This window comes from Ciconia boyciana, chromosome 2 (assembly GCF_034638445.1).
Source record: "Ciconia boyciana chromosome 2, ASM3463844v1, whole genome shotgun sequence".
Classification (NCBI taxonomy): domain Eukaryota; kingdom Metazoa; phylum Chordata; class Aves; order Ciconiiformes; family Ciconiidae; genus Ciconia; species Ciconia boyciana.
Window position 1 is genome coordinate 13,210,557 of NC_132935.1, and position 15,670 is coordinate 13,226,226.

At 47.1% G+C, this 15,670-nt stretch overlaps 1 protein-coding gene across 2 annotated transcripts; it reads left to right on the forward strand.

The window, feature by feature from the left end:
* The first annotated feature begins 7,171 nt into the window (after window positions 1–7,171).
* KLHL38 (kelch like family member 38) lies at window positions 7,172–13,962 on the forward strand. 2 transcript variants are annotated; one of them, XM_072851929.1, is made up of 4 exons: window positions 7,172–7,373; window positions 7,923–9,395; window positions 10,828–10,933; window positions 12,191–13,962. In XM_072851929.1, the coding sequence occupies exons 2-4, from the start codon at window positions 8,049–8,051 to the stop codon at window positions 12,475–12,477; spliced, it is 1,740 nt and encodes a 579-aa protein (XP_072708030.1). In that variant the 5' UTR covers window positions 7,172–7,373; window positions 7,923–8,048; the 3' UTR covers window positions 12,478–13,962. The 2 variants fall into 2 exon arrangements, with proteins under 2 accessions (XP_072708030.1, XP_072708031.1); XM_072851930.1 differs by having other exon boundaries at window positions 8,025–9,395.
* The last annotated feature ends 1,708 nt before the right edge of the window (window positions 13,963–15,670 follow it).

A 15,670-nucleotide genomic window follows, 5' to 3' on the forward strand; every position in this document is an offset into this window, starting at 1 on the left:
ATCAAGAATGAAGAGGCATGCTGAGCAGCCACCTCTTGATTAGTTTCTAAAATAGCATCCAAAAAATGTGGCATTAGCACAAAGAAAAAAATCCAATTTATTTTCTTTCCAGCTGGGAAATGTGTTGCCAAGTAATGCTGGACGTGAGGTTTATGTTATGGCTATCTTGCCAAATGTCCTTAAGCAATAAAGACATGTTAAAAAACCTAAATCTAAATTGACCTCTTTGTGTTTGCATACGTAGAGGAATCTTCTGTCATTGTTTCTTCTGGGTAGATTTTCTGTCTTGCTCTCGTTTTGAAGATTAGCCCTGTTCTTTCCCCAATTCAACGGGTGCCATGTCATGCTGTTACAGGCCTGCCAAGAGAAAATGGATAGTAATTTCTTCTCAGCCCATTATCGCAGCTCTTTAAACAACCTGAGGGCTGTGAATTAATGATTTAAGTCAGGCCCTGATTAAAATCTTGCTGTCAACGGGGAAGGTCAGAGTGATTTCCCTGTCTGTGAGTTGCCCTCTCAGCATAGTCACCTCCTAAGTTACCCCATGAAGGAGATACGGACTTGCAGTCCCCATCGGCACCACCTCCTGGGATATAGTGCAGGAGCACAGCTGGGGAAGAGACGGGGCTTCGTGAGGTGGATCTGTCAGGCAGGGAAGTGCTGTTCCCACCAAGGCAGACGTGGGCCTCAGGACAGCTGCGTGACCTCCATCCTTGGAGGTTTCCAAGAGCTGACTGGATAAAACCCTGAGCCACCTTGTCTGATCTCATGGCTGACCCTGCTTTGAGCAGGAGGTTGAACTAGAGACCACCGGAGGTCCCTTCCTCCCTGAATTACCCTAAAATCCTGTAATCATATGACAGAAGATGTAGATGAAAAATAGCATGACAGGGCCTGACAAATAAGAAGAGAGAAAGGAGAGTCTGGGTCAAGGAGATGGGTTTGTGAGTGTTTCTCTGTGTCTGGCCCCTTCCCCCTTTTGAGTGCACTGCTCTGTGTGCAGTGGGGAAGGGTCTTTCAGACCTAGATCCTCTGGGGTACGATAGCTGATGGCGTCCAATTCCCATTGAAAATAGTATTTCTGAAGCACTGGGCCTGTTTCTCCCTGCTTGTGTCAATGTCACAGCAGTAGTACCTGGCCGTCTAGTCATAGTCTGTAAAGACAGGGCAAAATAAATGGGAGATGGGAAAGATGGAGGGCTTTTAAGAACGATGATCTGTGTGTCACACAGGTGTAACAGGGTGTTCCAGCGTTTTAGAGGCCTGATCCCCTTTCAGCAACTTTTCTAGCAACCTAAAAATATCAGGGGCAGATCCTGAACCTGCAATGAACCATCTGATTCCGGATTTGACTTTATCAAAGTCATTTTAACGTTCAGACCCAGAAAGAGTGGAGCAGTGCAGGATCTGCGTATCTCCTTGTTGCTGTTGCCATGGGGCTCTTGTAACCAGAGACTATAGAAAGGATAGATGAATAATCTACTTAGGTGTTCAGTGTTCCTGGGGATATTTTATCCTCCAGAGGTCACACTGTATGTTCAGTCCAAGATAAGCTGGCAAGTACCCATTCTCAAATGATGTAGTTTGAAGAAAAAGCCAGCGGGTGTCTGAAATGCACATGAAGGAGCTGGTTTAGGCAAAGGATTTGTTTTAAAATATTCCAAAAACAGTGCCCAAAGCTATATGAGTGGTTTCTCTAAACCCTCTAGAAGCTCAGCACACTTTAAACGTAGCTATGTCCTTATTTAATGTGAAGCGCATAACTTTGGCAGCCAAATTTATTTTTGCCTGAAGACTGTTTTAATTAACGCTAGTAGGTCATTTTGACTAAAGAAGGAAGAGTACAATTGCTTTCATCTTAATCTTTCACTCTTTAATTAGAGATTGGCCTGAAACCAAGCCAGGAGCCTACACATCTTCACACCCACACATACTGGGCCAAAGTCATTATTGAATTACATGCTATATCTCTCTATCTGTACACAATACATACAGTGATGGCAGTGACACTTGTTAAGATGCTCTGTGTCTCCAGTGCTGTAAGAGTGAAACTTGTCCCTATGCCTCTATAACAAAAGTTTGTCAGGGGTTCAAAAGTCAAGTTCAGATTTCAAGACCAGTGTCTACAGATGTAGTCTGTTACCTCACCTACAAAATCAGAACCAAACCCAGATTCGATCAAGTCTTAAACTAAGCCTTAGTTCAGAATTAAGTATCATACCAATGTGAACAACTGCTGTGGTGATAGGGCACTCAGGGAAATCATGTTTGCTGAGCAGCTAAATAGAAAATGATTAATGCAATAGTTACAGAGGAATGAGAGAGAAGGATTATAAGGGTATCAGGACTTAAAGAATAGGAAGAAGACCAGATAGTTGGCAACTAGTAGCAGCAGAAGGAAGTTAGCAGACTTCTCTGTGGGCAAGAGGCAGCATTCACAAGTTGCAACAAAGGAAATTCCTATGGGGCATACAGAAAAAAAGTCTTCACCAGGAGAGTGGTTCAGGACTGGAGCAGGTTGTCCAGAGAGGTTGTGAAATCTCCATCTTTCAAGATTTCAAAAATTCAACTGGACAAGTCCCTGAGCAACCTGATCTAACTCTGAAGTTAGCCCTGCTGTGAGCAGGAGGTTGCACTAGGAGAGCTCCCAGGGGCTCCCCAACCCAATCTTCCAATGACTCTAGGAGAATTAGGTAGTTTGTGAGCAGGAGACCACATCTGGCAGTGCTGTGTGGAATAGTAATTGTATTTCTGTTGCCTGAAGTAACACAAAGGACTTCATCTTATTGTCACATACAATTGTCCATCAATTCCCCATATTCACACTGGATTCTGTTTACTTTTCCATGTCTTCTCCACTGCTTGCTAGCTTGGGGAGTTTCATTGCCTTCAGTGAACCTGAGATGTCAACCAGGGAGCTAGAGGACAGGATCAAAGGGCTGTTTTCCCAATCCAGTGAAGCAAATGGTAAATCCACACTGGGCTCCGGCTGAGCGTGGACAGGACTCAGGGAGGCTGCTTCAGTGGGGAATATCAGGATGAGTCCAAAACCAGGTGCTGGGTATGGGGAAACATTTCCTTCACAGGTCTGACCCAGACATCACATGTGGAGTTAGGTCTCCTGGTGGTGTTATCAGCTGGGTGAGATACAGACATATGTGTTGAGGGCCCTATCCATGCTATCTCTTGATAGTAATTTGCTAGTACAGACATATCTTTGCTCTTTCAATGCACATATTCATTATATACATTTACATGCGTGTGTAAATATGCAATACATAAATCTAATAATTCCCCAACACATTTGTCTTCCTTTCTGCTCCCGTATTTCTCTCCCCTCCAGCTTATAATAAGCAAAATGATGTCAGGTGCCGTCCTACTCAGGTCAGGGCCCACCGACCAAGCTCCACACCGCCAGGGCACGCAGCATTCCAGGCAGAGCTGGCTGCTCTCCCAGCCTGGGCTGAAGGCTGTCACCCCAGCCAGCCACCACTGCTGCTTGGGGCATCTTCCCATCCTCTCCAATTCATGGCATCTGATTAATTATGATCCCTGTAATTGTCTCTTTTTACAATGAGGAATGTTAATCCTGGGTTTTGTTCCCTCTCCCAGTTTTATAAAGACCATAATAAGGAATATTTTTTCTTGTCCCTCTGTCTATTTAGACTGAAAATTTAGGGAAAGGGATGACCTCTCTCTTGATAACTGTGGGGGCTGGTAGTCATTGAGGCAGGGCACGTAACACTGAATAAGCTCAGTGAAGTCTCTGCCTTGAACACTCCTTTTTCCTTATCCATATTTGTTCATTTTCACCTGAATTGTAACAGGATCAGTGTATGAGTTTTAGAAGTTGTCTGACATCACTAATCTTCTCTGTGCACCTGTCTGCTGGCCGATTAGATTACAGCTTTTTTCCACTCTGTTGCTTAGTGGATGATAATAGACATTTCATCATCCCATTACATTAAAACATAAGAAGAGCTGCTCTGGGGCAGATCAAAGGTTCAACCATCCTAATTCCAAAACTGAGCAATCCCAAACACTTGAGGAGAGAGAGCAGAAGGAGCAGGGTGAGTATACAGCATTGCAGCAAAGTGGTCATTCTTTGGTAGACATTTCCATTTTCTAGAAACTGGCCATTGATGGAGTCCATACAGCAGCGGTTGCAGAGGGTCGCTGTTTATAACAGCCCCCAGTGGCTCCAGCCTCCCTCAAGGGCTATGGGGGACCTGCAGCATCACGTCCCACAGCGCTGCTGGGTCACATAACCTGCGAAAGAGCCCACTTTCCCACTTGCATATGGTGTTCAGAGCAGCCCGTTACCCATGTAATATCCCACTCCTGTGGCTAATGCAGTATCCTGTCCTCCCAAAAAAGACCGCTCAGACCTGGTTCGGTCAATAGCATACCAACCTAGGAAACCCACCTCAAGAACTCATTCAGAAACAGACTTTCTCAGACAAGTTACACTGTCCCACAGAAGAAACAGCTCTTCCTTCTCACCAGGGGTCATGCTGCAGCAGTAGGGGCCATATAGGACATACTGTTCTAGGGTATGCCATGAAAAATGATTTCTAGTTTATTTATAAAGGAAGTCCTAACTAAGCAGCGCTGATGTGCCCACTTGGTTGGAGATGTGTCTGAAACCATAATCTCTGGGAAAGAAAGAAGAGAGAGTTGTAAAGCACGCAGTAGGAGCTTCATTGCTCTGGAGCCTTGGCCCCAAATTGGCAGGGACCTGTGTGGGGACTCAGCAGGGAGCAGCGACCCCCCCCAAGAGCAATAAGCTATTTAAACAGCACACGCTGTACTCCGGGTTAGCAGGAGTTTGCATAACCGTGCAAAGCCCTCGAGCCTGGGATCTTCTAAATAAATGCCACATTTATCAGTATCTAAAGCAGAAGAACATCCCACCTACCCTTCCCCGACCCCATAAAACAATGTCATTAGTGAAGTCAGATAGCATCATTTGTTTCTTTAAGGGTTAAAAAAATAATCCACAGCCACTGCCAGGAAGAGGCACAACTAAACAGGCAGCAAAGAGTTAGAGCCAGAACAGAGATGTAAAGCTAAATCAATCATCAAAACGGACCACAATGAGAGCATATACATACAGAGCAAGAAAGAAAGCAAGAGGGCGTTTTGTTTGGGTAGCTAATGTTCTCTGGACGAGGAGAGAGAAATTCTCCTTTGGGTTTTTAATACCACTCTAAATATTTATAGCAAGATCATGGCCAGCTGGTGAGGCAGCGGCAGTGGGGAGTAGGGAGGGGAGGGTGCATTTCCCCCAGCACCCCAACATCATCCTCTGGGGCGTCTCTTTACTCGAGGAGAGGGAAAAGGCTGCACATTGCCATGTTTACCCTCAAAGTGACTCGTCTGCAGGAGTCAAGTCCAGTGGCTCCTGCCCTTCCCCTCCCTCACCTCGCCTGGCCGTTCACACATGTGTGTGCACACACACACACAGATTGTGCAGGAAGGGAAGATGCCACAGCCTCCAAAAAGCTATGCCAGCCCAACTCCACCCTGTCTTTAACACGGGTCTGAGCCTTCAGGGTTTTGTCTAGCCTTCAGGCATTTCACCATGTTGTTACGCTGCATTGAAAAGTCTCTGGGAAAGGCCACGTACGGCATGACCTGTGATGCAAAGCTGCTGTTTTTAGAGGAACAAGCTGCCCCCATCCTTGCAGTCTGCTGGGCCGTGGACGCTGGGGCAGGAACATATGGAGGTCTGCAAACGCCAGCGCAGCACGGCAGTTGACATAAGGGCACTGTGGCTCCCAACGATTTTCGCTCATCTGCCTTGCTGTGACTAGACGCAGACATGACTCACCCATGAGCTTTGGCTTTGAAAATATCAGAAGGAGTTTTGCTTTAACCTTGTGATTCCCTGTGGTAGCAATGCTTAGAAACAACATTTTGGATTCAATCCCATCCTAGAACAAAGGGAGTAATTTCAGCACAGATGAGGGGCCCAATCCAGTTACCCAGGCATGGGCAGCCGATGCCATTTTTCTTGAAACACCCAGGAAATTGGCACAGTGCTGGGACACATCACACTGGACCTGCTGGAGACCCCGGCCGGGGGCCAGCTGGCGTTGTGGAGGATCCTCCGCTGGCACGAGGTGCTCGACTGATCCCAGCCCTGGGGATGGCTTTAGGCTCATCATCACAGATACCTACATGGGAGTGTTAAATATGGACACCTACATGTGATTGAGGCATCTGAGCACCTGTGGAGACCTAGCAGTACCTGGAGGACTGTTCACCTGCCCAAATATAGGTTGTACTTACTGGTGACCTGAATAACTCAGCAGACTTGGTTGTATTGACTAGACCTCACTGGCCGCAAAAGAGCTCAGACACCTTGTTCATATGCAGGCATCTGCAGTTAGGGACCCCGTCGAGGTGTCTGCCCTGGGGAACTAAGTGCCACCCTGGGACCTGCCACTCTGGGAACCTGGTTTCCACCTTGCTGCACTCACTTCAGCAACCCGCTCCAGTCCTCCCATCCCTGATGCTGAGCTTCCTCAAGCCACCTGCTTGAGAAGTCCTTTGCTAAGGGTTTCAGAGAGCTGAGGTCCTTACACAAAAGGCCACAACCTGATATTTTCTATCTGAAATATCAAGCAGCATCATAAAGATAAACTGCTCCGAGAGTGAACTTCACTCTCTGCTTGGCAGAGGTAGCTGGGGTCTCCCTGCCCATCTTGGGGCAGCCCTGGGCGCAGGGGTCCCGGTGCATCAGCATCTCCCACCAGACTGCAATGGGCCGATGCTCCCCAGATCTCTCCATAAGGTGGAGACACGGTCCGTCCCACCGGGGTCCCTGGAAGCCCTTCTCTCTCCCTTTTTCTCCATGAAACTACAGTGACAGTGCATTACCTAGCACGAGGCGTTGCAGACTGTTTACAGGCTTCTAGAGTTCCCAGGCACTTTAGGACAGGGTCCTGCTGCTGTTTCCAAAAGGACGGCCAGGACTTTTATAAGTGAACTTTCCTCTCCGTGTCTATTTATTATATGTAAACATTTGCCAGAAAAACACCACTCGGGCATGCTCAGTACCGGCCAGGTCATTGCAAAAGGCAACGGCGGCGTCACATGTGATAACAGTGAGAAGCCCGTGTGCGCCTATTCTTAGCGCTGGAATGTATACAATGCCCCACCACCTCGCTGCTCCTGCGCACAGCTCCCGAAAGCGGCAAAAGTGACTTCAGAATAAACACATCCAGAAATCACCCTCTATGAATCACTTACCTACTGAAAGAAACGTCCTGTGGGTTTATAAGTTTTTATCCAGGCTCTAGCTATGGAAAATCTCAGCAGAGAATAAACGACAGAGAGTAAGTGCATGCAGTGAAGGACAACAGAAGGTAAACGTTTCTACCCTACCATTTCACTGCAGGTCGAGCAGTTAGCCATGACAATAGATACTCATCATATTGCTCTGCCTGGCACTTAATTTAGTCATTGTGTGTCTGATTAACATAAAAAAACCATAGCTAAGCAGAGTTAATAAATAACCATTTTAATGCAGATTCCCAGTCTCTGGGGTTTCGTTTGCCCTGCTGCAGAGTTCAGCTCTGCCAGATTTACATTCTTTGGGAGTGACTAACTCTAGGGGAAAGAGGCGCAAGCTACTAAACTGCTAATACTTGAAAATAGTGAATAAATGTCTAAGTGCATTTATTCAACATGATTAAAACGAACAAACCAATTGCTTCAGCCGTCCAGCTTTCATCCCAAATCAGTGAGATAACTTCAGTGCTTTTGCTTCTTGCCAGGGACACAGGCAGTGCTGACCTCAGAGCTGCAACCTATCTGATAACTTTATGAAAATTTTAAAGGGTCTTAGTGACCTTTTAGCTTCTTTATTATTTTCCCACTGTGCTTAACCCATGTTCCATTTTTATGCATAACAGTGAATGGATATTTAGAGCAACATCAAAGTCCCGATTTGTTCCCTTGGAGCTGGATATTTCAATAAAAGCTGCTAAGAATTTGTTTTTTTCTGCCAAGTCCAGAATTCATCTCTCTCCTATTTTGCTATGGAGGAGGGATCCACTGAGGAGTTTCTCTTCAAAGACCAGGACTTCTCCTCCGAACTGCTGAGGCAGCTGAATGCTCTGCGGCAGAGCAGGATGCTGACTGATGTTACCCTCTGCTCCGGGGGCTTCGAAATCCCCTGCCACCGAAACGTGCTGGCTTCCAGCAGTCCATACTTCAAGGCGATGTTCTGTAATGACTTCAGAGAGAGTCGCCAGGCTAAAGTCATCCTGAAGGGCATCGATGCCGAGATTTTGGATCAGATTATCCTTTATGTTTACACAGGGGAGATTCTTATATCTGCTGAGAATGTCCTATGCCTGTTGGAGATGGCCTCCATGCTGCAGTACGCTAAGCTGTTTGAGGCCTGCTCTGCCTACCTCCAAGACAAGCTGACTCCTGACAACTGTCTGAGCATGATCAGACTGGCAAAAGTCTTGAACTGCCAAAGCCTGAATAAGAAAGCCAAGGCTATGGCTTTGAAATGCTTTCCTGAGGTGGCCTCTTCTGAGGATCTGAAGGACCTTTGTCCCTTGGAGCTCATCGATTACCTTGGGGACGATGAGCTCTGTGGGGAAGAGGAGCAGGTCTTTGAGACACTGATGGTCTGGATCCGGCATGACCTCCAGGCAAGACAAGGCTACATCCAAGAGTTGTTCAAGAAGGTCCGGCTTCAGTACGTTCATCCAACTTTCCTCTTCCACTTCATCGCCAATGACTCCCTTGTTCAGTCCTCGCCCACTTGCAGGAGCATCCTTGAGTCAGCCCGGAGACATATGTTTTCCTTGTACAGCACCAACACACCTGACATCAAGCCCATGCTGCATGTTCCTCGCAGGTACTCCAACCAAGAGTTCCTCATCATCATTGGTGGCAGGAAGAACAGCCAGCAGACAAGGGATGTCCTGCTTTATGATGACAAGACGAACCAGTGGCTAAGCCTGGCCAAACTTCCTATGCGCCTGTACAAAGCCTCTGCAGTGAGCTTACACAGCAATATTTATGTGCTCGGAGGGATGCCTGTTAGCAATAAGAAAAGCCCGGTCAGTGATAATATTTACATTTATTCCCTCAAACTCAATCAGTGGAGGTTGGTTGAGCACATGTTAGTTCCACGTTACTCCCACAGAAGCTTGGCATATAAAAATTATATTTTATCATTCGGTGGAATTGGCGAAAACCAGGAAATCCTGAGTTCTGTGGAAAGATATGATAGCATCTACAACACCTGTGAGAGCATGGCAAACATGCCTGTTGCCGTCCTTCACCCTGCTGTTGCTGCCAAAGATCAGAGGGTCTACCTCTTTGGAGGAGAAGACATTATGCAAAACCCTGTCCGGCTGATCCAGGTAATGGTCAGTCCTGCTTGTTGTAGGCAGTTTCATCTAAGGTATTCAGCAGTTCATCACCCTCCTGAGGAAATCAAACTCCCCAAAAAAACTTTATTGTGAGTTGCAGCAAGAGGCAGGATGAGTTGACACATGGCTTCTGGGAAGTCGGGTCTGCAAGGAGCATTACAACTCTTTCGTTTTCCCCTTTGAGTGTTTTTCAGGCACAAGCCCCGAGGTACTTCTTTGGGTGTCAGTCAGCTCTGCTGCTGGTGGGCACTGGGGCGAGGGCTGCTGCAGGTGATGCTGTGGCAGGCAGCGGCCGACCTCCCTGCCTGGCTTCATGCCTGTAGCCAATCTCACCTAAATCAGTGCTTTCCACTTGGCAGCCAAGCTGGGGTCTCAGCTGCACACCTGCTCGCTCGCAGCAAAAGCAAAGATTCACGATCATTAGAGTGATTAGATTCTCACTCATCAAAGGGCCAGGACTTAAACTGACAGTTATTTCATATAAACAGTTGTGTTAAAAATGTGCCTCCTGCCACATGTTGCTGGCTCTCTGCCTGCTTTCAGCGATTACACTCTATTAGGAGGAAAAAATACATTAAATCCTTTCTTATCTGATTTGATGCTTTAGCAACATTGTAGTGTTACTTCCCCACGAGTGGTTTTCACTGGTTTAGGTGTTTAACTAATAAGGATCATCAAAGGCTAAGATGGCAGTCAGCACATGAGCAATACTTCTTTCCAGTGATAACACTACTTGATTATCAGGGGGAAGGAAACGTATTTATCAGTTAGTGAGATGTCCTGAAGATATTTGCTATATTAAGAAGCGGATGACGTGACATAAAAGTTTGCGTCGCCCAGATACAGATGACTGAATGATCATCATCTGGCAACAGCTCTTTTTCTCACATAAATTGATGACTTAGATACCACTCTAAGTCCCATCAACAAGTCCCTTTGCCAATCTGAGTGCATACCAGCCACCAGCTCAAATATAGCAGCTGGGCAAACACGGTGGCTGCCAGCAGAGCTAGGTGAAATTGAGGTTTGTTTGCCCAGGAAATTGCTAAGGCTAAGGCAGGAATACACAGAATAACTGGAAAATGAAATTAAATGGCTTGCATTTTGGGAGAGCATTATCCAGGAATTACAATGATTTAATGGCCATGCAAAGATTTACAACTGAGAAGCTTGCATATGGCAGATACACTCTGCCTTAGTGCATGTGCTAGCATCTCCTGAGCAGACAAGCCTGGAGAACTAGAACGCTTTCCAAGGGGACATATTAGGAAAAAAAGTGGGTAAATTCTCAGATTTCCAGCAGTTCAAGCCAGAGGATTGTGTTCATTAGGACAAAATGAAAACCGTAAGTTCCTGTGTAATTACAATTGCCAGTTAAAATGCAACATAAACAGCTGCATGTGTATCTTTATTTATTTGTCAGGTTTACCATGTCTCCAGGAATACGTGGTTTCGGATGGAGACCAGAGTGGTGAAGAATGTCTGTGCACCAGCTGTCGTGATTGGAGACCAGATTATCATCGTAGGTGGTAAGGGCTCTGTTTCACCCTCCCTCCCTCCCACCTGCCCCTGCCCAGCTCCTGCGGGATTTTGCAGTCTTCCTGCTTGGGGTGCTCCCTCAAAAAGCACATGGATCATGGGAAGGAAAAGAGGAGTGTGTCCACCCTCCATACACATCTCTCATGGGGTCTCATGGCCATGGAAGCAGGGACAGGTTCTCCACAAGGCACCTTCTTACTCCAAGTAGCAGGACCTAGGTGGGGGGAAACTGGGGAAAAGCCAATGCAAGTTACTGCTCTGCAGAAGAAGGGAGGAAGCCAAGGACATCAGGGTCCTTCTCCTCCCGTGCTGACTCACAGCCTGGCCCTCTCTGACTGCTCTTCTTGGAAGGGTGGAGAACGTGGTTACCACAAGGCCATGGACAGCTTGTTGGGATGGGCTACAGGGGTCTGTTGGTTCTGTAGCTGCCTCCTGGGAGTAACTGTGAAATGTCCTGAGAGAGACGTGAAACACTCAGAGAGGGAAAACTTCTCCGTGTCTTTTTCAACCTGAGGATCAGCCTCTACCCGTGGCACTTTGATGGATCAGATGTCATTGGTAGTTTGGCACTACAGGGATACATGGGCAAGGTACTGCCTGGGTACCAAGCTTCCAAACCTCCAGTGCTCCAGGGCAATGGGCCTGGTACCAGCCCTTACCTCTCAGCAGATGCGAGGTTACATCATCCCTCAGTGGAAGAGCTGTCCATTGGGTCACTGGCATGGTGGCCAGCACAGACGTGGTACCGAGGGCTTTGGGAGTGGAGCGAGCACTGGTGGCACTGGGCTGTTGAGTACCCAGCTCCATTCAGTAGACAGCTACAGTTCCAACGCAACAAGGCATTGTTGTTCCCTTCCCATGTGCCATTGGTTTCTGTATTTCTGAGTGAAGCTCTAGGATTCTCTTGGGTGAAAAGAAATACTTTGGGACATTTAAAGGCACATGCAGAAAACTGCAAGCTCCAACTGTGTTTGACAGGTTGCTTGCCTGATCTGATGGGTTTTATGGTGCCCGTCGAGCCTTGGCTGACAAGGTACTATGAGACAGGGTGAGGACAAACAGGGAGGGACAGACAGGCATTCTTGTGACACATCATCACTTCCCAGCTTAGATATCTTAATTCTGCCAAATTATGTTCCAGTATAATAGGTTTTATTGAAGACTAGCAGGAAATATATTATCTTTCCTTCTGCTGGCCATAAGTTCTAATTCCCATCTGTCTCTTCCACCTCTGGCTTTGCATTTAGGGTACACCCGGAGAATAATTGCTTATGATACAAAAGGCAACAAGTTTGTTAAATGTGCAGACATGAAGGATAGACGAATGCATCATGGGGCCACTGTCATCAAGAACAAGCTGTATGTCACAGGAGGACGATGTCTCACCGCGGACAATGTCATTGAGGACTTGGATTCCTTGGACTGCTATGATCCAGAGACTGACACATGGACACCAAAGGGAAAACTGCCACATAAACTCTTTGACCATGGGTGCCTTACACTCCAGTGTGTCCCCTGTTCTAACCTTCTCTAAACAACCTCTGGTACTTCCCAGGATGTTTTGTGCTTTCCTTCCCAGAAAGGACCCACCTTGCTCTGCAGAGAGCACATGGAGAATCCACATGGGGTCCCACAAACTCCTGACCTTGAAGGCACCAGCAGTGTTAGTCATTCCCCAAATGCTCTGCTGGAAAGGTCATGAGCTTTGTGCTCATGCTGTATTCATCTGACCAGTATTGCATGTGGTGCTGCTAAGTCCAGCCCGGAGGCCTTACCCAGAGCCTCAGCAGAACCCAGGAAAAGATACTGGGTAAGAATCTGGTGCAGGATTTGGCCTTGTACAGACTTCAAAAAGAAAGGTGAATAGGAATGCTGGTATCTCCAGGGAAAATAAGATCTGGGTAACCTGCATTTGTTAGCATGCAAACTTAGCTGCATGCCACGGCCCTTTGCTGCTCCGTGCTGACCAAGCTTTCCATTTCGAGTGGTGGGAGCATTTAGAATAGGAAGCCCCAAGCTCTAGTCTTGTAGCCAGCCCAGCAGTAGCTGCCTGCATTAGCTTTGGTAGTCATCTCATAAGAAATAAAATTTTAATGTTCCTAACATCAAATTAGAAATGAGTAAAAGGCTGATGCTTTGATCTGAACTCTCATATTGCGACAAGATGCAGATTTGACTTTTCTGAGCTACTGCTCTTTGACAGTGGAGGGAAGATTTTTGTTCCATCTGCTTGCTCTCTGAAGGAGCGGGAGAAGGTGGGATGGAAATTAAGCTTGTCTGTCTTCTTTTTCGAGGGATCTTGTTTTGCAGGGAGCTTGCTTCTCCTTTTGCATCGGGGTTAGTTAGGAAGCCCTTTGGCTGATGGAATTCCTGAAATCTGGAATAGCAGAGAGGACACATGGAGGAAAGGGGATGTAAAAGAGAAGAGGTATTTGGGAGGAACAATTTTTTTTTCCCTTTCTCCTCTCTCCAAACCACTGGAAAACAGTGATGAGAGAAAGCCAGTGACAGGAAACCAGCTTTCCAAGAAGAGCAAGTCTAAGTCTGCCACTTGGCAAAGCAGCTCTGGCTCCACCAATATTTTTGTGGGGTTCTGCCACTAAGTGCATATTTTTAAAGGCAGGGGATTAATCATCAGATACTGAACAGGCTGTGAACTGCTGTCAGGTCACCAGGCTTGGTAAGATTCCTGAGAGAGCAAGGAGTTTTAAAGATAGCACTGATGACCACCATCCAGAGAAAGGATGGCAGAAACAACATCCCTTTTTCCTCATATTTGAAAGAAAGTGGGACTTTTCCAAGGGTACAGGGTGGCATGAGGAAACCACGCTCAACCCTCCTCTTCACAGAAGGCTGCACAGCCATGTGGTCACCACCATGTTGCAGGACACCAACTCCAACCACTCAGATTCCCTCCCATAAATCTGTATCTGGGAGCAGAAGGGTGACAGAAATAGTTAACGAAGTGGGGGACTGGAAGGAAGAATTGCGTATCAACTGCTGTTTTAACAATGCAAAATAAAATGGTTATTATTGTTTGTATGAGCTTTGTGTTCAGGAGTCCCCATTGTTCCCTCTGCATTGTTGATAAAGGGAATTGTTTTTGTACCAGTGGTTTTTGCCAGGGTTTCCTTCTAAGGATCTGAGTAAACCTGCAAAAAATGAGTGGGAACCCAAACTCATCTCCCAGCTTGGAAGCCTTTGGCTACGTTTCTCCTCTGTCTTTCAGTCTATATCATCATCTCCTCCCTGTGCAAAGCAGGGCTAAATCACGGCACTTGCCAAATTGGACCAGAGCAGTGATTCATTCTGCTTCCTCACAGGCCAGCTCTCTGGAGAAAGAAGCCTTGTCATGGCCAATTATGGAAAGTCTGCCCTGGGGAGATGTTTATTCCCAACCCTGCAGTGCCGCCTTCCCAAACTCTTTCCTGTTGTGACCCCACTCAGCTGCAAAACTCCAGGAGACGCCAGTTGCTGCCATGCATTTTAGCTGACATGGATTCCTGCCAGGCTTGTGACTGTACCCAGAACCAAGGAAAAAAAGCTGACTTGCGGCCATAACCCCATGTTTGCAAACCATTGCCACAGTCATTGGTTTACGCTTGGAAGCAAACAGATTTTTTTAATTCCCATATCATATAACTAGTGATTTTTTCGGCATTCATGTGGGGACCAAATAGTACCTTGCACAGCTGTAGCTGGGCAGGAAATGGGGAGTGCAAAGAAGAGGCATGGTTGCAGCAGCGTTGAGCGCAGCAGCGTTGAGCACAGCATCCTTCCCCCGGCCCTCGGGGGGCCCTCATGTCACCCCCAAGACCTTGGAGATGCCAAGGGCTATGGCAGCTCTGCTCTGGCTGCAACCCTGTGCTCTTTCCCTTCACAAAGTTCTCACCTTGTGCCCATAATTCAAGGAATTTGGGTTTGCTGGGCAGTAAATACAAAGCCTGGTTTCTGATAGACTTCTGTCTTGTGGTCAATTGGATTTGATGCAAACTCTGACCAAAGCTTTTGGGGCCCTTTGCAAGAAGGGTTGAAACCAGAGAACAGTGTTGAGCCTTACCGAGGCAGACGAGGGCTGTCAGAGTCGCTAGGTCACAGGGAGGCAGCAGCACACACAGCTTCAGGGCAGGGGATACTCAGCCCCAGGGCAGACACTATGGGGAGAAGAGGTGCTACCTTTCTAATCAGGTGCTGGCCACCACCTGCCCCACCTAGAGCAATACCTAGTACCATCCCAAGTGCTTTGCAATTGTCGTACCCAGTGGTGCTATGGGTGAAAGCACTTCTAGCAAAGGTTGACCAAGGTACCCCTTTCTCCAGTGTCAGGATGGGACTTTCCCAAGCAGGATCTGCAAGGCCACTGCTACCTGGAACACTTTCTGAGTCACCACATGCTTTTCCAGAGGTCTCATCATCCTAATAGTTGAGCATTTGAGTGCTCGCTTAGATGGGAATCCTCCATGGGAGAGCAGCAAGGTTCTTCACAAATATGATGGGGGCCCCATGAAGAGGTGGGAATTTGTTGCACTTTATTTAATAACCATGAAAGCCAAGGAAAAGAGGGTTTTAAGAAAGAGCCATTGATTTGGGGGTCAACTGTTAGAAGGACTGAGCATCTGCTGCTTTTTTTCAAATCAGGGAGTGCCACGAAGGCTCATCACCTCCAAGGTCTCATTTCTGGGTGTCCCAAGACAGTCACTAGATCATGGAAACCATAGGACCACATG